At 38.9% G+C, this 24,939-nt stretch overlaps 2 protein-coding genes across 6 annotated transcripts in view; one reads left to right on the top strand and one right to left on the bottom strand.

Annotated features, from left to right (window-relative positions):
- The window catches only part of pear1 (platelet endothelial aggregation receptor 1), a 56,873-nt gene extending 45,387 nt beyond the window's left edge, over window positions 1–11,486 (top strand). For 2 of the 3 annotated variants that reach the window (XM_066684058.1, XM_066684057.1), the window contains exons 14-24: window positions 511–613; window positions 1,387–1,533; window positions 2,533–2,664; window positions 2,888–3,016; window positions 3,423–3,548; window positions 4,766–4,975; window positions 5,820–5,929; window positions 6,121–6,247; window positions 7,060–7,122; window positions 7,213–7,413; window positions 9,930–11,486. In XM_066684058.1, the coding sequence (XP_066540155.1) occupies window positions 511–613; window positions 1,387–1,533; window positions 2,533–2,664; window positions 2,888–3,016; window positions 3,423–3,548; window positions 4,766–4,975; window positions 5,820–5,929; window positions 6,121–6,247; window positions 7,060–7,122; window positions 7,213–7,413; window positions 9,930–10,072 (1,491 nt within the window). In that variant the 3' untranslated portion in view covers window positions 10,073–11,486. Of the gene's footprint in view, window positions 1–510; window positions 614–1,386; window positions 1,534–2,532; window positions 2,665–2,887; window positions 3,017–3,422; window positions 3,549–4,765; window positions 4,976–5,819; window positions 5,930–6,120; window positions 6,248–7,059; window positions 7,123–7,212; window positions 7,414–7,832; window positions 8,009–9,929 lie in introns of all 3 variants that reach the window. The other variant, XR_010804433.1, reaches the window with a different exon arrangement.
- A 38-nt stretch (window positions 11,487–11,524) lies between these two features.
- Window positions 11,525–24,939, bottom strand: part of lmna (lamin A) — a 28,732-nt gene continuing 15,317 nt past the window's right edge. For 2 of the 3 annotated variants that reach the window (XM_066684059.1, XM_066684061.1), the window contains 11 exons: window positions 20,416–20,572; window positions 19,926–20,051; window positions 19,229–19,399; window positions 18,658–18,783; window positions 17,361–17,581; window positions 16,476–16,767; window positions 15,447–15,554; window positions 14,484–14,603; window positions 14,316–14,375; window positions 13,948–14,175; window positions 11,526–13,815 (listed from right to left, as the gene is read on the bottom strand). In XM_066684059.1, the coding sequence (XP_066540156.1) occupies window positions 13,780–13,815; window positions 13,948–14,175; window positions 14,316–14,375; window positions 14,484–14,603; window positions 15,447–15,554; window positions 16,476–16,767; window positions 17,361–17,581; window positions 18,658–18,783; window positions 19,229–19,399; window positions 19,926–20,051; window positions 20,416–20,572 (1,645 nt within the window). In that variant the 3' untranslated portion in view covers window positions 11,526–13,779. Of the gene's footprint in view, window positions 13,816–13,947; window positions 14,176–14,315; window positions 14,376–14,483; window positions 14,604–15,446; window positions 15,555–16,475; window positions 16,768–17,360; window positions 17,582–18,657; window positions 18,784–19,228; window positions 19,400–19,925; window positions 20,052–20,415; window positions 20,573–24,939 lie in introns of all 3 variants that reach the window. The other variant, XM_066684062.1, reaches the window with a different exon arrangement.

The following is a 24,939-nucleotide window of genomic DNA, read 5'->3' as shown; positions in this document are numbered from 1 at the left end:
TTATTGCCACTAGTAGGTAGGTGGTCATAGTATTCTGATATGACTGTGTATATATTAGTTCTATATTCAGAGTTACTAAATTTGAAAAAGAGTGCCTAGTAAATTGTTTGTTTTGCTTTTAAATTGTATAATAAAAGACTGGAGCAGTGAGGCAAGCTTCTTGTGTTTGGCCTTGAGGAAACTGCATCTGCTTTAATCTAAAAATGCTCTCTGTCAGTAATGCCATGGTGCTGTCTCAGCAGTTCCTGACCAAGCCCCTGAAGTGCACTTTTTTCATGGAAAATAGCCTTTATTGAACGGGAGCACAGTGACAGTTGGACCTCACTGAAACCTATCATTAAGCTGAGTTCTGGTACTACTGTGTGCATCATGACTGGCAATCATTCAGATGAAACGAAGGTGGTCATTAGCCGAGGACTCTGTAATTTCTCTCTTGACAGCCCACTGCTCTGTGTTATTGGTTTTGACTTGAGCTGAACTTTTCGTTTCCCTCTGTTTCTCGCTAAACAGGTCGGCACCTATGGTCCAGGCTGCCAGCACAAATGTGACTGTCTCCATGACGAGGGCTGCCACAGCGTAACTGGACAGTGCCTGTGTCTGCCCGGCTGGACAGGTACCACTTTATTAAAGTAGGGCACTAAAGGAAGAAGATATTGGGTATATTTACATGTATATTTACATTTTAAAAAGCAGTCAGTCTTTGAACGATAAGAAAATGATAGCACTGTGTCTATGAACATGAAAATCTCAAATCCAGCCCATTAAGGCTCCTGGGTATCTAGAGTAAATATGGAAAGAGATTTTTGGTGTGAAAGAAATGAGAAGGCTTTTTAATATACGGGTTACATATATTAATACATATTTTCAAAATGTAAAAATAAACTGCTGGTAAGGGTCTGTACAATGTTCATGCATATTAAAATTAATGCATTTAAAAATGGGACATACTGTATTGGGACATACACTCATTTTCCTGTGGTCTTAATGAGGTCTTTATACTCTGTACTTGTTTTCATCATATTTAATAAGTGCTCTTATTCACTTAGAACAGTACTAAAGTGTTTGCACTCTACAAAAGATGCAGAACAAAATCAGAACAACGTTCTTATTCCATGGTTACTGTTTTAGGCAGATTGACATAAACAACTCAATCAGTTTGTTGTAAACTTTGTGTTGAAAAACGTACCAAATCCCCTAAATAATGAGCTAATGCACTGAAAAGGTGGTTTTGTTTTCAGGCATTTGTTTTTTGTTTAAAGCAGGCATAAATGTTTTGGGGAACGTGACCCAAAATAAACATACTACTGACTCTGAAAGTAGATGGTGTGCTACTGCGACCATATCACTTCCACTGGCCTCTGAGCTGTGTTATACTGTTGTGCGCAGGGCATCGCTGCACAGAGAGCTGTCCACAGGGCTCGTGGGGTCATCAATGTAAGCAGAGCTGCTCCTGCCTCAACAGTGCCACCTGTCTGCCACATTCTGGACTCTGCCTCTGCAGGCCTGGGTACGGGGGAGCTCAGTGTCAGCACGGTGAGAAATGATACTCCTATCCACAACTCGGATCACTGCTTTTTCTAGTTCTAAACCAGCTGTTTAGTTTCTAGCTGTTACATTCAGACTTGCCTGTTATTTACATTCACGTAGCACAATGCTAGTCGCCTACAATTAATCAGACTGTGTCTAAATGGCATATATTAACTTAACTCTTAAACTCAGCTCTACCCTTTACCTGCAAACACTAATGCTAATTAGTTAGTACATATTTTATTTCTAAATGTTAAAAATTACATTGCTTTGCTTTTGATGTAAAGACACAGTAAATAAATGGTATATAACAAAGCCCCAGGGACAGTGACAGGTGGAGAGAATAACGCAGGTGTCCTAAGGTGAGCTCCCATAGAGCAGAAGGGCAAAAGCTTGCTTGATCTTCATTTTCAGCTATACCAGACCAACTGCATGAGACCCTGGCACGGAGGTCTCCCTCCATCTAGGTGGGATTCTGACTTAGAGGCATTCAGTCATTAGCCCTCAGATGGTAGCTTTGCACCAATGGCTCCTCAGCCAAGTACAAGTACCAAATGTCTGAACTTGCGGTTCCTCTTGTACTGGGCAGGATTTCTATTGCAACAACACATCATCAGCAGGGTAAAACTAACCTGTTTCACGACGCTCTAAACCCAACTCACGTTCCCTGTTAGTGGGTGAACGATTTGTGAATCCTGCTTCGCAATGATAGAAAGAGTCGACATCGAAAGATCAAAAAGCGGTGTTGCTATGAACGCTTGGCCGCCACAAGCCAGTTATCCCTGGGGTAACTTTTCTGTGTGTCAGTTTTTAATACAAAACGGATGCTTTTTCTCTTTAGTCTTTGGACTTGGAAAATAAATATATAAAGCTTAATTAAATAGTAATCTTTGCAACTTTATTTATAATCTAGTTTACCTCTATATTTGTCTCTATTTGTAAATGTGTTATGTGTTAGCATAAATATGTAAGTTTATGTAAATTCCCTGCTGTTCTCTCTTTCAGTGTGTGGTCAGGGAGTGTATGGGGAAAAGTGCAGTCAGCCATGTCCTCCTTGTGTCCATTCTACCTCCTGCCACCATATCACTGGGCAATGCCTGTGTCTGCCTGGCTACACAGGGCCACTCTGTGAACAAGGTGTGAATAAAATATACTATACCAATACAAGACGGTCAGTCTTGTGTGGGCTGATTTATTGTGGGCTAAAATAATACCAGCCTGATTATTGTACATAATACTACTGTAAAATATAATTTGTGGATATTATGTATGATATTTATTACTATAATACATTGTATTAAGTGCAATCACATGTTGTAGATTTCTGTGTTTTTAATACCTAAACTCTTTTGGTTTGTAGTGTGTCCAGTGGGACGCTATGGTCCACAGTGCAATGGTGTGTGTAGATGCATGAACAATGCAACGTGTCATCACCAGGACGGCTCGTGCCACTGTCTCCCGGGCTGGGCCGGAGCAGGCTGCTCAGTGTGTGAGTGTCTATAGCACTGAGCCTTCCTTTATGCATTATGCTATTTAACACCTCTATCAAAAATATGTGTCAAAGGATCTAACTGTGTATTTCAGGTTGATGAATGGAAAATGTTTGTAAAAGCCTGGGTGGAAAATCCATTCAAATATCATTCACAATTTGCAGCAAATTAAACTCTTATCTGATTTGATAGTGCCACTGTTATTATAGGTTTGTAATACAAAGAAGTTATCAAGTGAAAACAGTGGCTTATTGGAGTGTAGGGGTTCATTGACAGTTACAAGAAGCGTTTGTATACCCTCATCTTTTGACAAAGCTTGTACCATAAGATGGTTTTGCCTTTGATTTTAAAACCAAACTTTCTAGTATTGGCACATGTAATGCAGTTGTTCCATTTGTCTTACAGTGTGTAAAGCAGGGACATTTGGAACCAACTGTGCTCAGATGTGTTCATGCCCTCCGAACCATTCATGTGACCCTCACACTGGAGACTGTGTGTGTGAACCTGGACCAGGACTGGAATGCAGACAAGGTATTCAGAACTCACACAGACATAATCACTTATTAGATTTTAAAAGCATTTAAAGAGATCACAGTTGGCTGCAACCCCAAAGACTATGTTTATTTATTTTTATTCATTTTAGAAATACACACATCATTATTAGCATATGTTTAAGATCAGCTTCCAGTCTAGTCATTTGTAAAATTAATTATTAAAAAAAACAAAAAAAAAAAAACAAAGATTGGCATTTTGCCCCAGACTGACCCAACGTGGGCTCTGGATACTTTAGTTCGGAACCATTGTCTTATTACATTGGATATTAGAACATTTAAAACATTACAACAGGGGCAATAAAAATGAGTCTCAGAAGGAAATTATAATAATTAAATAAATTAATTTTAACAGGCATACAAATACAAAATAGGCATGTGTACAAACTCCCCCTTCTGCAAGCTTTGTGTTATGTTGCAGCCTAGTCTGTCTAGTTCAAGACAGCTCCTGCTGATTTAACTTTAAGTGTGAATCCCATTTCTTAATTTAATTCAATACCTTGTATTTTAGTGTCATCCTTGGAGCTGAGTTACATGGTGTAGTGGTTAAAATCTTCTCATATGAGACTGGATGACTTTTCAAGAGCTAGTCATGTTAACAGAACACAATAAAAAGGAACAGCTCTATATTCCCAGGCTGGTAACAGTGCTCTTAAGGTAGCTTTGCACCTGTTTGCAGTGATAGGAGCACTGCTGGACTTTATGTAAATTTAAGGCAACCTACTCCTTTAGAAGACTTCAACAGTACTGTATTATCACCCACTTCTAACTCTTCTGTGATATGAAGCTTAATTCAACTTCCCATTTCAGGTTTTTTTCCCCAGAAGCTTCCAGTTCCACCATAAATGTTGGAAATAAACTTGCTACTTAAAGAGACATCAGAATACTCCTAGTGATGTTTTATGCGTGTTATGAAGAAAAGAGTCATAATACACTAAAACTAAGTTAAACTGCCATAATACAAATTTAATCATAGTTCATAAAAGAGGAAACACGGACATTTGTGGGTTTATTTCCCAACAAGAACCAAGATCCTCTCTCTTTCTCATACACACAGACACAAACACACACATTGATTTTTTCATTGTTACACACAAACACACACATTCATTGTTAGTAAAACTTATTCTAGCAATAAATTGGTACATTTATATGTTTTTTGTGTATTGTGTGTGTGTGTGTTGTGCCCTGGTTCAGAGCGAGTGGTGAGTGTGATGATGCCTGTATCTCCAGTGGAGAGAGACTCTTGGGGAGCGATTGCAGGGATTGTGGTTCTGGTGATGCTGGTGGTGCTGCTGCTTGCTCTGCTCCTGCTCTACCGCCGCAGACAGAAAGACAAGCAAAGTAACACTCCCACTGTGTCCTTCTCCTCCTCTCGCACCGTCAACTCTGATTACGCCATTCCAGGTAACAGCCCCCGCAGAAAATCTAGAATAACAAAAGATTTATTTCTCAATATTAGATTAAAATGATCATGTCAGTAAACACATGACATTTAGAGTTCTTACACCATTCTTAGAGTTCACACCATCAAACCCTCTCACACTCACTATCAGTCCTCTCACACACTCCATCAAATGTCTCACACACTATCAAACACTCTCTCACTCACTATTAATCACACACACACACGAGAAGCTGTTTAGGCCAAAATTCAAACTTACCTCTCACACATACTATTAAACCTCTCACACACCATCACACCCTCTCATGCTCACTATCAGTCCTCTCACACTCACTCATTCATTTATTCTGTACTGCGTGTCATTTTATTTTAGAATATTATGCCTTATATGATATATAGCCACTGTCCAATTTAAAACATTAGTTCAGTCATTCATTGTCTTTAACTGCTGATCCAGTTCAGGTTTGTGGTGGGTCCAGAGCCTACCTGCAACCACTGGGGGCAAGGCAGGAACACACCCTTGAGGGGGGGCACCAGTCGTTCACAGGGCGACACACACTCACACATTTATGGACATTTTTGGGTCAGTTTACTGCATCATTTGAACAGAGCAATTATGCTTCAGATTGCTTGATGAATGGATTCATAGAAATGCTCTAAAATTACTAGTAATAAAATCTTTTAACATTCACTACCATTGAAAAAGTTAAGAACATTTTCTTCCCTTCTCCTGTAATGTTACTATTTTGGGAGATACTTTTTTAAATTGGACTGCAACAAAATATTACAAATGTTGTTTTGGAAGACGTTTTTCTCTGCTTCATTTTGTCCATTTATTTTCTTTAGACGTACCACACAGCTACCATCACTACTACTCCAACCCCAGCTACCACACTCTGTCCCAGAACAGACCTCCTTTACCCCATGTCCCCAATAACCAGGACCGGCTCATTAAGGTAAATAAAATTATAATGGTGGATTGGGTCAGACATAATATTTCTGCCTGGCTAGGTCTGGTTTCCCAGACACAGATTAAGTAATGGAAATGAATACTTAAAAACATCCTGAACATGACTGGACTTACTCTTTATTTCATAATATTTACTCCATTTATTTAAAGTGTACCCTTTCCATTTGGTCATGCCAGAACACCAATAAGCAGCTGTTCTGCAGTTTGAAGAACATGGAGCGGGAGAGAAGAGGTCTGTTCGGTGTGGAGACTAATGCTACTTTACCGGCTGACTGGAAACACCAGGAACCCCCTAAAGACCAAGGTGATTACTTTGTCTTTTGTCAGTTATTTATTTGCCCAGTGCACAATCTGGGCAAAAGTTTGTGGACATCTACTTATCACTCATCAGTTTCTTCAAAAATAAGTGGTATAGGGAGTTTGATCGCATGTAACTCTCTCTGCTTTTCTGGGAAAGCTTTAAACTCAATGGGAGAGTGAGGGGTTAGTGAGATTCTGCATTAAGAGAAAATTAAGAACTGATGTTGGAATGTTGGATGATTTGTTCAGAAAACGCCACTTCAATTCATCCCCATGGTACTGTATGGTCCTTTATTATTCTAGAGCAGTGGTTCTTAAACTGTGGTACGTGCACCTTTGGTGGCAGTCAAAGTATCCTAAGGAGATATGCCAGATAACATCTGAAAACCTATGAGTTATTATAATTGTTTTTAAATTCAATTCATGTGTTTCACATTTATAAAAATCACAGGCAAATATCAACTAAAAGTGTGTCTCTGTAATATGACTAATAGGTGGTACCTGAAAATTTCTGATTAATAATGGGTGGTACCTGGTTATAACATTTTGAGAACTACTTCTCTAGAGAACCCGGTTTCATGGCTTTATATCTGAATAAATGGAACTTTACACATCTAGCTAACAATGGATAATAAGCATGGTGACCTTAGGCTGTGCAGCTACTTTGAAGATTATATAAGCTCTGTGTGCAATAGGTGAACCTTAATATAGCAGAATTCCCTTATAATAAGTGGTGTCTTCAAAATTTTCCACCCAAAACCCTTATTGAACTAAAGTGGGTGTATAGCATTTGACCTCTGTGTATCTGTGCTGCAGGAGCATTTGGCATTGACCGCAGTTACAGCTACAGTGCCAGTCTTGGGAAATATTACAACAAACGTAAGTGCTAACTGTAGGAATTTTTATCCTTGCAAATGACTTCCAGAATGTAGTTGTTTCTCATGTGTCTCCTTTTCTTCTGTTTCACAGAGCTGAAGGACTCCTGTGTGGCTGTGAGCAGCAGCTCTCTCAATAGCGAGAACCCTTATGCCACCATTAAAGACCTGCCGGGGCTTCCCCAGTGTCCTCCAGAGAGCAGCTACATGGAGATGAAGTCTGCTGTTCCTCATGAGAGATCCTACACAGAGATTAGCCCCCCATGCATCCCCCCAACAAGCATCTCCTCCAGCGGTAAACCATCCTCAGACGTATTTACCCATACATAATGGGTGGTATGGGCACCCATCCTCTTCACACAAAATGCATATACATTTTTTTCCCTGGAAATTTGAGTCTACTCTTTTAATTTCTTTGCTGTGTTTAACTTATTTGAAAGCATTCAGATTTCATAAGATGCCACAAATTTTACACCGCCATATATTATGGGTTTTTGTGTTTATATTAAGTAAACAGTAACTGTGAATTTAATGAACATAAATGCAACACTTTACTGTAACACTTACCTACACAAGCTTTCATTTAATTATTCATTTCATTCATTAATTTCATTCATTAACTCATTAATTTATTCATTCATTTGTTTGTTCGTTCAACCATTCATCTCTTCATTCATTCATTTATCTCATCTCATCTCCCTTCGTCCCGATCAGGGTAGTGGTGGGTGCCTACCTGGAATTACTGGATGTAAGGCAGGAACAAAGCCCATGACAGGGCATTGCACACTCGTCCAGTCAGTCACATACTTGGACCTTTGTGCAGTTACACACAGCCAAACTAGCGAACGTTTTTCAGAATGTGGGAGGAAAGTAGAGCATCTTCAGTTCCAGTGAGCAAAATTTTCTCACATGGCATTAATGTTGAATTTTTATTGTTATAAAAACAATTATGATTGAGTAATTTAATTATTTGTTGCTTGCAATCACTACCCACCATGCGGCAATGTTCCAGTTTGAATAGCTAAACCCTAGAGAGTGTTGGTGGAATAAGCCTTAAAAGATTATTTTGTGCTTGTATCAGTTTATTCAATTTCTTAACATAAAAACATAAACCGTGGTCATTCAAAATATGTCATCTAATGTGTTAAGCTCATTGAAGAAGAAGAAATGTGCTCTCAAATCAGCAGAAAATTGTTTTTCTCTTGTGTTAACATTCTTTCACTTAGAAAATCAGCCAAAGGTCTGCTAACATTTACAGATAACTGCCTTGCTAAGGGGAAGGAGGGAGGGAGGAGCTGAGAAATTCATACATAAATATAATTAAAAGCTATGAATAAACGTTCTTATCAGCAGGCGTGGGATTGCGAGCTGTGTTAAATCAGGCAGATTCTCTAGCCCCGGTGTCTAGCTGTACCTGGGAGGTGAGGGTGGATTTTTAGAGGAAGTTATCATTTGCTGCATCAGCTCATTTTTCAGAGGCTGCTAAGGCCCATATGTGTGTGTTAATCTCTCACAGTGCTGCATGTCTATGGATGTGTTTCAGAGCTGGAACTGGAGAGTGGGATCTGCTCTCAGAGTATAAATTAAGTGTGGGCTAAAAAGCTGGAAAAGTACAGAGGTCAAATGAGTGCACAGAGAGGGAATGAGAGAGGAGAAAAGGCAGTCACAGCAGAGAGCTGGAGAGAGTGAGAGTGGCTCAGCATGTGTCTGTATGAATATTTGCTACACCACTGCTCTGGAGCTTAGTTTTTATTGTCATTGCTGCGTAAAAGGAAGCACAGAATTGAATCTGGTTTTAAATAATTTCCTTATGAGTAAGAAATGTATTACACTCATGTTGCTTTTTGCTTACTGACAGTTATCAGTAACATTAATCTCCATTTAATTAACATCCAAATAATAATTAATATGTACAGTTCTATGTAATACGTAAGCCCTTGAATGGTAAGATGAAAAAACATGTATTTCTGTCAGTCATTGGCAGTCAAAAATCAGGAAAAAATATTTTCCTCAATTTTTAAAGGAAGTGAGCCAGAAGAGTGACACACACAACTAATTACATTGCTAAAACTGTGCTATAGCAGTTTTCACTAGGTTTTTTGGTCTTCAGGGGAACAGGGGTAAAAAAAAATAAATAATAAATAAAAACTTCTGAGTAGCTAAGTGCTAAGAATTAGGGTGCTGTACCAGCTTTGACCACAAGGGTTAGCAGTTAGCATTCCAACTTGATAGAGCTTCTATAATTCATTCATTCATTCATTACCTGTAACCGCTAATCCAGTTCAGGGTCGCGGTGGGTCCAGAACCTACCTGGAATCATTGGGCGCAAGGCGGGAATACGCCCTGGAGGGGACGCCAGTCCTTCACAGGGCAGGTTCCGTAATGTAAGGTTCAATTATCACTGTCCATTTTCTTAGCTCCACCACCCAAATCATACCTGCTATGTGGTGGTCTTTTGGGGGTTTTCACCACTGAAGAACAGGGTAAAAGTGGACAAAATATGCAGAGCAACAGGTGGACAAGAGTATGTAATTGCAGAACTATCACATGCTCCATGGAACTGGACAGTGAGTGCAGAAACAAGGAGGTTGTCCTTATATATAGTGGTTAAAACTTTTATATAAAGTGGTTAAACATTTGAAAATTATTTTTGCCTTACCCAGCCTTAGTTTCAAATCCATCCCCCAAAATTGGGCATTTGGCTTCTGGCAGATGTTTGAAGAATAATATTTCTATGGAATGTGTTATGAGGCAGGAGCAAGGGCTCATATTGTTTGCTTTGGATCTAAACGGTTTCATCTCTGTTTTCAGAACATTGTCCTCTTGGAGAGGTTCCTGAACAGGAGTCTCAGAACCATTACGACCTACCAGTCAACAGCCACATCCCTGGACATTATGACCTGCCCCCTGTCCGCAGACCACCCTCTCCATCACCACGGAGACGGCCCCACTGACCCTAGCCAAGTGCAAATATTCTATGGCACAGACCCCTAAAGCACAACTGTCATACTCACCTTTGTTGTTTCTCTGGAGAAGTAAACGCCAGTTCCCTATTTTGCACCTCCCATGGTTATGGAGGGCAAACACAGACAAAACTACAGCCTTTGGCAAAATGAAGAGACAATGAGATCTCTTCTAAATGTTGATGGAAGCTTGCTCTTTCTGTCTCTGATGACTGAGATCGAGAATTGAACTAAATAAGCTGGATATTTCAAAGGATTTTGTCTTTAACAGCACAAAAAACTGAGCTTTCACAAAGCTGCAACAGCGTAACACTGCCACCTGCTGGACAGAACATTAACCATGCCAGTGTTTCCCTGGACCAGTAGGCTCACTGCGCTGTACATTTTAGTATGTTCCCCGCTTTAAAACACCAACAGCCATTCAGTAAAAAGTTGTATAAGAGCTGTGAGGTTTAGTAGCTGTGAAATCTCTCAAAGGCTCTATCACTATTCTTATTCTATGATGTTCCTCCGTTAAGTGCACAATTTTGTCACATTGAACAGTAAAGAACAAAGATGACAGGTAATGTCCCAATTCTTGCCCTGAGCCCTGAAGCGTGAAAGGTACATTTTCCTGATGCTGTTAAAGGGTGGATAACGGGAGTGTTCAAAGTGCTAGAAGCTTGAAAACAGAACCGGGGCACACTTTTCTCTGTATAAATTAACATTAATAAGGTGAACTTCACTGTTTCAGCATTTTCAAATACATGACTCTCAAAACCAATTTGTCAGTGATTACAATATAAAAAGGATTTAAACTTCTTTTACATTTTCTAGGCTGTTTTTGTCTATGTTTTGTTTGAGAAATGTCACAGGGCAGTAGTGAATCATGGTTGAATGCTCGTCAGCACCTCAGCCAGCCTCGCATACACAGGCTACATTGTGAGGAATGGGATAGGGCTAAATTTACAGTGCAGTGTTACTCCGGGGGCAAGGTTTAGAAGAAATACTGGACAGTACTAAACCAGGGGAGAGGGAACTGAGGCCCAGAGGCCAGTACAGTCTGGTGAATTCCCTGCTCTAACACACCAGCTAAACCAGGGAACTAACTGCTGTGTAAATTCAGGTGTGTTTGAGCACCAAACTGTTTAAGAATCCAGCCTCCACAAAAGTCCCCCCCTCTGTTACTTGACGCAACGAATGACCCAAGTTTTCCTCAATTCTTCAAGTATATGTTTATATAGTACAGGGTTTTACATGTTGATTTTGAGCTGTATGGCTTGGTATTATTTGGGAGTTGGATATTCTGTGAAGAACTACCAGATAAATATTATGTTTGTCACAAATACATAATCTTCTACAGATGCTTTTTAATCTGGTTTTTACATTTTCCAATGCATTTACATTGTACGAACTCTGCTTTAAATGTGAGCTTAATGTAAATACTGTAAATAAATTAGAATGCTTGGATGAGATTTCTGTGCAGTCTGTTTTATTTTTTTGTAGTGTGCATTGACAGATGGAAGATGCATCACAGCTGCAGAGAGAGACTGCCCACACTAACTGAAACTGGATTGTGTTGACCCAGCTGCATTTTTAATAACTGAATTGTAAAACTGAATAATTGTATGCACAAAGCTTGCAAATCACAAAGCTACAAAACAGAAGCGCGCAGAAATTCCACTTTGTCCCTATTTAGTGAGGTCAGTACAGTGGCAACCGTAGCTTGTGAGCATCCTTCAATAAGGTGAAAATGCAAAGGAAATAAAACAGACAAATAAGCCAGAGATATATGTTTTTTTACTGAAAGTATTCAAGGCACTGTTTGTGCTTAGACATTACATCAGTACTGAAATCATATTCAGTACAGACTTTTTTTTTTCTTTTCTTTTTTTTTTTTTAAAAAAGGTGCTTCATAAAGCAATGCAAACTTAATCTACAAAAAAGCCATTACATGAAAAACATTAGATGTTCAAGCTCCTGAGAATAAACAATCATAAAGGCAAGCATTATCCCCTTTCACTCAGGTATACAAAGAAAATGTTTTCAATCTTAGACATAATCCATGAGTGTTTGCAAGACAATTCAAATCAAATGGTTTTCCAAAAATGGTGTCAGTGTGCCTTTACTGAAAGGGAAACCAGTTATTTGCTCTCAGTTTTGTTTGTATTTGGTAAAAGCTGAAAATTGCTATGCTCACAATCTATAGCTCACCACTAGCACTGCAGCACAGACATAGAGGGGGGAAAAGCTTCAGTCAAGCTAGGAGTGTCTAGTCCACCCCCTGCTGACCCAACAGAGGACAGATATTATAAGTTTGGTTTTGAAATTTCAACACCCTGGTTAAATGACCTTTCAAACTTAAATATGGCACTTTTTGCCACTGCACAATGATTAATTACATATTAGAAAACACAAACAAAGTATTAAAATATAACTTTTTGCAAAGGCCACGTTTTGTTTCATCTGAAGTGGGTGTGTACTTTGTTTCAGTTAGAAAATCAAAACCCATATATCTCCCTATAGCAGGTGAAGGCCTAGACACTCCGGCTTAATGCCATTAAAGCCAGTTTCTGCAAGAGAGAGGAGTGAGAACACAAATGAATCAACACTTCCCATATCCAACTGTCCACGCCAGAGCTTTCAAAATGAAACACCATTAGTTTACCATACAGAAACATCTTCATTCGCTCCAATGAAAAGTTTCAGTTAACTAAACAGATACTACATATTGGACCAATGCAGACATCAAATGCATAATTACTGCCTTTTGTTTTATGCAGAAAAACACTTGTACCCATTTCAAATATATATATATATATAAATATAAACGCTTGTAGCATAACGTAATCTAGGACTTTGGAAGTTCTAAACAATTAACATTATGCTCTTGAAATTATATTCCTCCAAAAATAGTAAACAGCTATCTAATACTGAAAATACAAAAAATAACTTTCAAATCTCAAATAAACTACACTTTGTCCCTCAGGTATGAAAATTTCCAAAAACAATCTTAGTTTCCTCTTATATTTATAACGAAACATTCGTCATTGTCTTGTATCAGAACACTTACGCTGGCACACACTGCCACTGAAACACTTAAAGCTGCAAAACATTACATTCTTAAAGGCACGAAAGAGACGTCGTCCTCTTACTTTAAGACTGCATTAACTGTATTTAATCATCTCAGGATTTCATAATCACTTAGTGCTGAACAATTGTCTGTTAAGGTTGTGAGAAATGGTTCTACAGTACATTCAAATATCCTTCTGATCCTGCTGAAGTAAACTTGCTGACAGGCGTATTATGATGTGCGCATTGAGTTGTGACAGCATTTGAAAGAAAAGCCTGATTTAAGGCAGACCCATATCTTTGGATAAGTGTTAAGTGCTCTGCGCACCTCTCTCCCTGGACACAACCCCCCCCCCCAAAAAAAAAGCAGCTGCCAAGCCCACATGCAAAACTACCTTACAATAGTGTGTAATATACAAACCCTCTATAGCACCCAAGCTCCCTTCATGCTCCCTCAGCCATACAAAAGCTATTCATCTACCCAGCAGATTATTTCATACAATATAAGACTTCAAGATTTATGTATAAAGTAAGAAAAAAAAATTAATTGACTAAGAAAAAAAAGAAAAGAAACCCGGGTCTCCCAGGTTTGCGCAGAGGAAAATGATTCGTTCTGAACTGGGCAGACACCTTTACTGCTCCAGAATTTACATGATGGAGCAGTTCTCTGGTTTAGGACCTCCCTAGAAGGAAGAAAGAAAGAGAAAAAGAGAGAGAGAGAGAGAAAGTGATTATGTAGCATTAAATAGCTACGAAATGATTGAAATTGTATGTAAACCACAGTAAATAAAATGCTAAATGTGTGTGTCATGTACCTGTCTGGGCTTGTCGCTGCCCATGATGAAATGGGAGTGGGAGACCAGTCCCTCAGGCAGTCCACCACCTCCTCCGCTGCTGAAAGAGCGAGAAGCGCTAGACACTCCAGAGCTGGCAGACACACAGCTGCCTGCGTTCCTGTCTGAAGGCTGACCACAGGAGCCACAGACAACAGTGCGGCTGCGCAGGTTATATTCACTGTCTCCTCCACACGTGCTATGAGCAGCCTGCAGGGGGAGACACAAGCACATCAGAGTTAAGACTGAAAACAATAACGAAGAAGAGACGTACTGAGAGCTTGCCTTCTCCGATTTGAAGGACTGGACTGTTGATTAAAGCGTTAATGTGGATAAGAAGGATCACCTACCATTTCTTCATCATCCTCCTCCTGGAATAGCGTGCGGGTGACTTTCCTCATAGCCATCTCCTAGAGAGAGAAAGAGGGGGATGGTGGCGAATGAGTCTAAGCCCTTTCTGAATGTATCTGAGTGTTTTGGTCCTGTTGGGGCATTTCCTGACCTGGTTTATGACTTACCTCTCCACTGGCACTGATTAGAGTGGTCTGGAACAGGTCTCCAGTGCCCCATGAATTCTGAGCCTTCCACACCAGGTCAGAGGGAGGGTTATGAGTACCACCAGCTCCAGCAGCCCAGATCTAAACAGACAGACACACACAGAGCTCTATAAAATGCATGTTTTTGCTTAACGGAAGCAAATACATTTTCACTGGACAATATTAAAATGATCTACATTTAGGGCCTAGGGAGCTGTATTTTATAAACTCTATTTTAAAGAAAAGAATTGTAAGAAATGTAGAAATAATGCATTTTCTGAAGATCTGAAGACCTCTCTGGTAGGAATGTGTAATTGAATCAAGCATGGAGGAAAACATTTTGTAACGTGGGTTGTGTGGATGAATCTGCTGAGTGCAAACACGTCTAGAAAAGTTTTCTAAAGAGAACACAGTCTGAATGTAGGGAGAGACACATCTTCCAAGGACAGAAGTACTTGTACACATGCACAATGAAATTAAAACATGGTTCCCCTTCTTGGTACAAATAAATAAGTAAATAAGCAGAAAAACGTATAATGATCTGCTGTTGTTATCGTATCTTCATCAGTAAAATAGCGACTTTGCATATCTCCAGTACTCACATAACCATCTTATCGAGATTCTTTATGAGATATGTATGACATTAATACACAACACATCATGTGGTCTTAAAAACATCACTAAACTCAGCATGATATTTCAAACTTGAGACTAAATGAAGCCTAACGGAGGACTCTCACAGCACACATTTGGTTTTGCACCCAACTCTTTCAGTTTTAACCAGTCAAGTCTTACATTGTGCAGCTTTAACATTTTATTACGGACTCATTCTGAGAAGAGTGATCAGAGATGTGTTTTCAGTGCAGTTTCACAGTGAAAATCTGTAAATATCAGACTTGGTTCAAACTACAAAAGTGTGAATACTTGGACACGTGGGCAACTCACCGTGACAGTCTGTCCAGCTTTGAGAGTGAATTTGGGGGGAAACTTGTAGACTATAGCGGTGCTTGAGCCCACCTGCCTCTTCACCTGCCAGTGGCCCAGAGACTGGTCCTGAGAGAAGGAGAAATAAACAAACAAATAAATAAATAACCCAAACATTAAAACTTTTATAGAATCCAATAATCATTATCAAGCATACTCCTGTGTCATCTTTAGGGTTTATATTTATTATATTCTGTTTTTTTCTGGTGCTTTGAGCATCTGGCCACAGGATCATGGTCCCAATCTTCCTAGACTATCCTGTGAGGTGAAAGGTATGCATAATCCAAACAGAAATCAATACAGTACAATATCAAATATCATTCCTTTTCCTGCAACAACAACAACACAAACACAGCCACCAGTGCCCATCATCTGTTTTTTGTTTTTAAATCCAAAGGCATTTTTATTCCAAATTATGTCCATGAGATATCAGAATATCTGAAAGTGTTGCATGTTTTGTATTGGGTAAATTTTACAAGGTCCCATGTTTTTTTGTTAGTTTATTCCCTAAACAATGTATTTTTTGTCAGTCTTTAGTTTTACGCTGCTGTGTACTGTGTGTAATTCATTTTTTATGTTTTTAATTCTTATCCTTTTACAAAACCCTTCTAGGTCTGTCCCCTTCTTATTTGTGTCACTTGTTGCAGTTTTCATATTTAGCTTATAACACTCGTGCTGCCCACTCATCAAGTCCCTAAAACAAATACAGTCCTCCCCTAATGATTTGCAGGGGTTAAATAAATTTTAAACTTTCTTATGGTTCTGTAAAGCACTTAGAATTGACATTGTGAGAGGTGCTTTATTAATAAATTTGCCTTGCCTTACTATTTACAGGCTATTTTCACTGTGTGGTCCAGTAAACATGAACATTGTTTTGTTGTACTTTGTAGTGGTGCTTTCTTATGTAAAAGTTTAAATATTCCTGGACAATTTTTTTTATTACTTTCTAAGAAAGATTATTTAGCATTTTCTTGCTTGTTGTGCACGGACCTGGTCGGCTTTGTTGCTAAGGCGGACAAACTTGCCCTCCAGGTCCACCTCGTCCACAGTGACCCGTCCACTAGCGGAGGCCTGCTGAGTGATGCGTGTGCGAGTGACCGTTCCTCCAGCCACACTCGACGCCTCGCTATCCGTGTCATTGAGGCGGCGCTTCTTGGCACTGCCCGAGGAGTTCCGGCTGCTGCTGCTCTGAGCGATGCGGGTCTGAGTGTGTGTCCCTGAGCCTGAGGAACGAGTGACCGATATCACACGTGCAGGAGGTGGGCTCGGTGAGAGACGCAACCTGGAGAGTGAGAGAGAGAGAAGTTGCATAAACATTCAATAATCTTTAAACTTGCAACATTTATGTTAGGGAACAAATCTAAATTTGACCATTTTCTGCAATCTTTAGCACAGTTTCTTACTGGAAAAATCTAAGCATAGGAATGTGAAACAGGACAGGAAATATTTGTTAGTGCTGCAGTGATGTGACATGGTGTTGGTGCTTTAGTGTAGGTCCTGCAGGTACAAGTGGATCAGACTCAGCAGTTTTTAAACTCTTAGGGTCACTGCTGGACTGAAAAGAGTCTACCAAACAAAAAGAGTAATTGGTGATATTTGGCATGAATTAGTTGGTTTAAACTTCTCCAAATATCTCCTCGTGGTAGTTCAGTATTATTTGAAGGTATCATCCAATACACAGTAAGAAAGTATGCTGCTGACTTAACAAATCAATATGGTCAACTTCTGGAAACAAGCTTTGTTCTTCACACCAGCTCACAATTTTATTATTTAACATAATAATAATAATTATGCTAGGTGTCTAAGATTCTAGACAGTACTGTGTGTATATGTGAAGCAAAGTTCATAAGCTCATGCATGACCCTCCACCCTCACCTCTCCTCCTCTCCCTCCAGCAGTTTCCTGTAGGCGCTAATCTCCATGTCCAGGGCCAGTTTGATATCCAGCAGTTCCTGATACTCGTCAAGCTGCTGCTGCATGCGCTGACGCATTTCTGACATCTCTCTTTCCTTTTCATCCAGTCGCCTGCGCAGCACATCTCTCTCTCTAGACAGAGCTTCCTCCAACTCCCGCACTTTAGCCTCTTTAGCAGCCAGCTAGAAAACACGCACACACACACACATTATATATATATATATATATACCATTTTTCCTTTCTTTAAAAATCATTTTAACTAGGGAAACAGATTTATCTTAACTACTTACTTTATATTATTTTAAATATGTGGTTAATTTTTTTAAGGTATTTTGTAATTAATAAGGCAAAACAAACTGTCATGTCTTTGAACTGAATTAAGTGTAATGGATTTACAAATTGCTGCTTTCAGTTTTTCTTTGAATTTCACATCTCTCTCTGTCTCTCTTTATCAGTTGGGTTTGCCATTTATCTAATTAATCAATCTATTTATTTACCTCTGAGTTGGTGAATTTCATAAGAGAATGCCTAATAAAGCATGGTGAGAATCATGGCTGTTTTGGCTGCATATCTATTTATAAGCTTCTAAGGACACAAAGTGATAATGACATGGAAGTTGGTAAGATCACAGAATTGTTGACCCATGCAGAATAACCACCCAGAACTGTTTGATCTGTCTACTTAGACTTGTATGCACTTTCACTTTCCAGTTGGTGGCGTCATTGAGCTACAAGCAGTGTGACACTGGGAATAGGCTAATACCGTAGCAAGAAAGATATATAAAATTGTGAAAGGGAAAATCCTTTTTTTTTTTTTTTTAAGGAGGAACACTGAGTTCTAAGCAAAACTAAGTGTTGCACCACTGTGCTATTATTTATTTATCTTACTGCAAGACATACGCAAAGTTTAGGCACCAGAACACAATTATCACATTTACTACATATAATTTCCTATTGAATTTAACATTTTGCAAGTAAGAGATACTTTATCCTACAAACTGAGGAAAAACAAAAACATTTCCTGGAGATGATGTTTTAATATTTTCCAACATGATGTAATTTATCAGAGTGGATGCAAACTCATTCATAAAAAGTCATTTAGCAAATGTAAATCTGAATTGAGATTTGAATTACTGCTTGAGAAAAGAAAGAACTTTGGCTTAAAGCTGTCAATAAGTACTTTTGATTTTACAAGCTGTTCTTAGACAGTGTGTAGCCTCTAGCCACATGAATTAGAGAACAACTGAACATTACTAACCTGTTTCTGGAGCTGGGAGAACTGAGAGGAGATTCCCTCCATCCTCAGACGAGTCTGCTGCAGCTCCTCATGAGCCGCACCCACCAGGTGACTGTTCCTGTCTGCAGACTGACGAGCGTTCTCCAGCTGAATAGAGAAAGAATGTGACATGTCTAATAAATCAGCCCGAGAAGATCCATGTGTCACAGATTCATTTACTCATCCAGTTCACAGGAGAATGTGAAATGTGTGCTGATCTGAAGAGGACTTCTATTTTTTCCAGTTTTTAATGCAGTTACTAAAACTGAAAAATCCAAAGTCTGAGGCTTAGTGCTTATTTTCATTATTAAAATGAATAAAGAGATCAACTGCAAAACAGAACTACTTCATCAATTTAGGCCATGACTTGTGCATTTGTAAGATATGAGAAGTAAACAAACTGAACTGAAAAAGGCACAAATGAGAGATTTATGAAGACCTAACTTCAAAATATATTTAAGCCCTCTGCTATTAGATAATCTGGGTCATAACTTCAACCAATTTTCAGTAACAAGGAGAGTAGGGATATTGTCAGTGTGATTGTTGGTCTTACTTTGGCATTGAAGGTCTTCTCTATCTCCTCTTTGTAGATGCGGACCTGCTCCTCATGTTGGCCACGGAGTTCTGAGAGTGCCTCAGCCAGTTTACTCTCAAAATCCTGCTGCCTGCCACTGTCTATTTCCACCATACGTGACTCATGTCTGCGCTTAGATTCACGCAGCTCCTGTAGAGACAACACAGGTGTAAAAAACCTTTTAAAACAAAAAGGTCCACTTGTTTGGTATTAAAATCTACTCTGCCCAATAAATATATATATATATATATATATATATATATATATATATATATATATATATATATATATATATATAAATATAACTTATCCCCCCCCTGCTCTTGTTGAGATAACTAAACAACACAGTGCTTCAACACACTGAGCAGTTGCTTCGGTGGCTGCCCTCCAGCTTGTAATTACTGAATTAATGAGTTAATGTACTTTCTTTTCTTTCACCAAGCACAGAAAAACCCAATCAATTTCTACTGAGATGGCCAAATAAGTGGTTAAAAAGCTTGAATTTTCCATTAAAGCCACAGGTTGGTATTACTCAATGGCACCTAAAGACAAACTTAATATAAACAATTTATATGAATATACCCTTGACTTTTGTACCAAAGCTCTATTTTTTCACCTGTATCACAACAGTGTTCATGTTAAAGTAAAAATAAATCAATTATACTGTATCTCTGACCTCATTATAGATGTTTTTCTGGAACTCCAGCTCCTCCTTCAAAGTCTGTAGGCGGTTTTCTGCATCAACCCTCCTCAACATTTCATCCTGGAGCTGCTTCTTAGCATCACTCAAACTGACTTCAAGCTGCAGGTGACAGACACATAAGCAATAAATGTAAGTATGAAATTTCAGGGTATTCACAACCTCTGAAATCAAAGACAAAATCCTAAGACTAATAGCAAAAATGTTCACATAAAACACTACATTTCAATGCATTCTACAAGTTTAAGGCCTGTCCTGACTATTATATGCCATGATATACAGAATAAGACTTCTAACTTTACAGTTATGATTCAATATGTAACTGCTAACAGCTTATATCCCATTCATAAACAGAAGAAAAAAAAACTAATGCAACCAAACAAAAACAAACATTAGAAGTGTTATGATTTGTGCTATAATTTGTTCAAATAAACAAGCATACAGATCACACTGGAAGTATTGCTACCTTAGCCAGCTGGGCCTTCAGGTCCCTCACTTCAGCATCCAGAGACCTCTTCTCTCCCAGCGCTGTGGACAGAGAAGCATCCTTGGAGTTCAGCAGAGCTTCCAGATCCTTCAGTCTAGCTAGAGCGGCCTCTAAATCAGACTCTTTCTTACTATTTCTGCAGAGACACAAAAAAGGAAGACTTAGCCCCCAAAAAAATGGAAAAATAAAAATCACAGGATTAAAATTCAATGCAGTGCAGTGTCACTGCTCAATTAACTGAACATTATGAAGTGGTCATACATTCATTCATTGTCTGTAACGGCTTATCCAGTTCAGGGTTGCGGTGGGCCTGGAACCTACTAGGAATAATTGGGCGCAAGGCAGGAACACGCCCTGAAGGGGGCTCCAGTCCTTCACAGGACGACACACATTCACTCTCACACCTATGGGACACACCAAACTCCTCACAGTCAGTCACCGAGAGCAGGACTAGAACCCACAACCTCCAGGTTTCTGGAGCTGTGTGACTGCAACACTACCTGCTTTGCTACTGTGCCGCCCAACAATCATAAAAAAACTACAAGCTACACTAAAGTGAATTTACTGCCATTAGCCATTAACTCACACAGAAGACTGTGCCTTAGAACAATAAAATTTGGCATTCGTTTCCAAAATAATATTTTCCACTAGAACTCAAACATGTGGGTTCACTTAAAGTGTAGGGATAAAAAGTAATATTTTAAAAAAATATATTTATAATGCAAAACAGGACAGAAATAAAACCAGCTCTGTAAACAAATAAAAAAAAATGGTGGATTGGAGGAGGGTGGTTTAATATCAGCATGGGATTGAATTAGAGGAAGAAACAGCCAGGACGATGCTGGGTTCTGAAACTGCACAGCCCCCAAAGGATCAGATTTCACTGTCTCTAATGATAACCACCGGAGCCAAGACAGCATCCAGAACACTAAGCTGCCTTTTCATCCTCTGACAATGAAATACAAATGTTTGCGTGGAAATTTAAATGAACTGGACACACAAAATGAAGTTAAGTGGAACTTGATGGCTAAAATACTCTGTATCAGGCTTCAGTGTGCATTTGAAGGTACTTCTCCACAGTGTCATATCAGATTTCAAAGAGATGAAATGTAGTCAAATGCAACTGATTGAATGATTGATGGCTTACAACCAGTGCCAAGCCCCCCCCCCCAACAAACACACACACACACAAATACACCCTTTATTATACCACTACCCAACTGTAAGCAACAGGCACACAACACACTTCTGCTACTCCTGCACATAAGCCTTACACAGCGTTCAATGAGGTCATTCAGTCAGTGGAAAATCCAGTACCACCTGTGATGATGGCACCAGTCTAGCAGTAATTAACACTAAGCCAGGCTTACAGTCACAATAGCACAGAGTTAAGGCTTTACCATCCAACCTCTTTTGTGCCAATAAAAAAAAATCTTAGAAATGAATTCATATAATGCCAAAAATTAGGCATATACTTACAATAATTTTAAAATAAAAAACAGACAAAAACCTGTTTCCAGCTTTGTCTCTCAAATGTTGACAGCTGTAATGAAAGTCATGTGTTTGGCACAATGTCCTAAATACAACTCTTAGGAGGGATATGGCTCGTGTTATTTCAGGAAAATGTGTCACATAGTAGTTGAATGTATTGATTATATGTATTTACTTATATAAACTTCACAGAAATTGTATATCATACCTTTGTAAATGTTGGTTGAGGCCTAAGCACCCTTGCCACCCGGTCCTATCAAGTGTTTGGGGTTAATTCCTAAAATCTCTCTCTCACTCGCAACTCAACATCCAAACTATCCACAACTTGCGCTTGTTGATCTGAAGGAACAACTATGTGAAACCTCACCATGCCAATTTAATATTAACCTCCAGCTAAAGACTACCTTAATGCAAACATGGTCTCCAAAATCAATTAAAATGAACCTACATTCTATAGAGTTCAGTCTGTCAGTAAAAGTGTCACAGATTCTGCCAGATGCGATGGCCTTAGCTGTAAGTTTGGCCAACAACAGTAACTAAGGAACCCAGGACTTGCCAGAGTTGTGTAAAAGGTTTGAGGTAATATCTCTCTGGATTTAATGCAGCAAAGAAAAGGAGAATTTGAAAAGTTTCCTTTTCTAATCATGATGCCCTTACAACTTCCCAGCTACAGCAGAAGTGCTATTAAACACGAAAGTAGCCCTCAGAAAGATAAATGCAGAATGTTTCCACCTCTGAGAGTGTTAATAGATGTTTCTAAAAGAGATAAACCCAGCTGATACAGAAATACAAGAGGGGGAAGAAAGAAAGAAAAAGAAAAAACACCATACAACTGTCAATAATATTTGGTGCACATGTTATAAATAAGTTTTGAAGTGGAAAGTTGGAAAACTCCCAAGGTGAAAAAAACAGACTTGTTTGGAAGTAGCTAAAGTTATATTTCCCTGGTCTTTACATTGATTACATAAACATAAACTAAGATGAATATCTGCCACAGCAATATTCACATTCCCAAATCACTAACTTCAATTAATGTTTTCCAGATGATTTTGGGTTTTTTTTCCCATCTTTGGCTTAAATACAACATTATCCATTAGCAAAAACCCTTTTTTGTCCAATTCATTTTAAGTATCTCCAGGCTCTCTCCCCAGGAAGTGATTTTACGACTTGTTTTGTGTAATTTTTTACTATTTTTTAAACAGGAGTTAAACCCAGAGGGGAGGTATTGTAAGTAATGTTTGTTCTTAAAGACCACTCTATCTTTTAAAGTAAGAGTTTTCTGTTGTTGAATACAGAGTATACATGGTCCAAGCTGTGACTCAAGTTTATGTCTATTGTCGTCATGGATCTCCTGGACCTCTCCTCACTAAAAAATGTTAATGGAAGACTGTTTATCAAACACTGGAAATGAAGCAACAGCAGAATCTATATGAAGCAGGATTTAACATCTGACAGGTGACAAATGGAAACACTGCTAGAAGCTGGAGTAAGGAACAATTCACTACACTTTCTGTTTAATTATAAAACTATAATATCAAGTAGATTTAAAACAAATAAGAACATTTCTGAATGCTTTAATGGGAAGGTATAAACAGGTCTAGCCACTGTGAAAGTGAAAGAATTTGAATGCTTCAGTGCTCAGTTTTTGGCACACACAAATGTCCATAAAAAGTTACGAGTCTTGCAAGTTCTGGTGAAACTTAATGGTGTGTGTGTGCGCGCATGCAAATGCTTTTGTTTTCAGCACATTGCTGGACGAAATGTCAGATTCATCTCAGAAAAAAATGCATTTTCCACACGAAAACAGCTTTTGGGTAAAATGAACAAAGCCAAAATGCTTTTTTCTTTGTTTGTATGTTTATTAGAGCTACCATTATGTGCAGATGTAGCTGTAGCATTATTTATTAACAATTCTCTGGCAGCACTCACTGCCGGTAAATGGTTTAAAAAAAATGGTTTACTTATATTTTGCATTCAGTGCACAATAAAGGCAAACACTGAGTAAATGGGAACATTAACAATGAGACACAGGAGTGGACAGGAATGTGTCCATTCAGTCTCAGGCTGTGTGACTCACTGATTATATATATATCCATCCTCTACCCACCCCTCCACATACACACACACACACACAAAGAAAAAACACAGAAGGTTTGCTGTGAGGTGGCCATGACAACAGCATCAGAAGGAGTGGAAACACTGACCACTGTAGAGTCTTTAAGACGATGGTAAATGGGAACCCCCAAAAACCACAGCTCCTATGGCTTATGGAAATACACAGCAGCCAACAACTTGGCAGACCCAAAGTTCCCACAAAATATAATATAAACGCAACATATGCGTTTGATTAGCTTAGAGCTACTCAAGCCAATATTTAAAAGGAAAGGATAAAAAAAAAAGCAAGCAGTGGACTGCAAGAACCCTTGTAGCAATCATTAAGAGAAACACATACAAATCTTTCCGTCTCATAAATCAAAAGGAACCCTTAACTACAGGCACAAGCTCAAAACCAAAACATGCTAGGCACATGGCAGGACCTGTGTCCTATTTATGGCCACATTCCCTGAGCACAGATCATACACTGCTTTCCTCAACCAGCGTTTAGAGTCAGTACTGCACTTCTACACTTGTCAGTTAGCACTTATGATAGACCTAGGACAGATACCTATCTGCATTAAACAGGCAAGCAAACTCTAGACAACTCTGGAGCTAACAAGTACCTTTTCAACTGTACCAGGACTGGAAGCCTCACAGTCTGCGTTTACTTATAATATTTAAAGCATCAGAAATCCTTTCAACCTGACTTGACTGGACTTGCAGCCTAAAGGAATAGGAAAATGAAGTGAAACGGAGCTTTGTGAATCATAAACAGTATTTTAAGTTAATTCTCCATGTGACTTATGTTTAATATTAGATGAGTTATATTAGTCCCCTCATGCTAAAAGTGCTAATCTGTTTTTTGTTTTTTTTTGTTTTTTTATGTGCTCCCCAAACCTGGAGACCCACACATAT

This window comes from Hoplias malabaricus, chromosome 10 (assembly GCF_029633855.1).
Source record: "Hoplias malabaricus isolate fHopMal1 chromosome 10, fHopMal1.hap1, whole genome shotgun sequence".
In the NCBI taxonomy this organism is placed as follows: domain Eukaryota; kingdom Metazoa; phylum Chordata; class Actinopteri; order Characiformes; family Erythrinidae; genus Hoplias; species Hoplias malabaricus.
The sequence above is the reverse complement of the archived record's forward strand: the minus strand, read 5'-3'. Positions and strand labels throughout refer to the sequence as shown.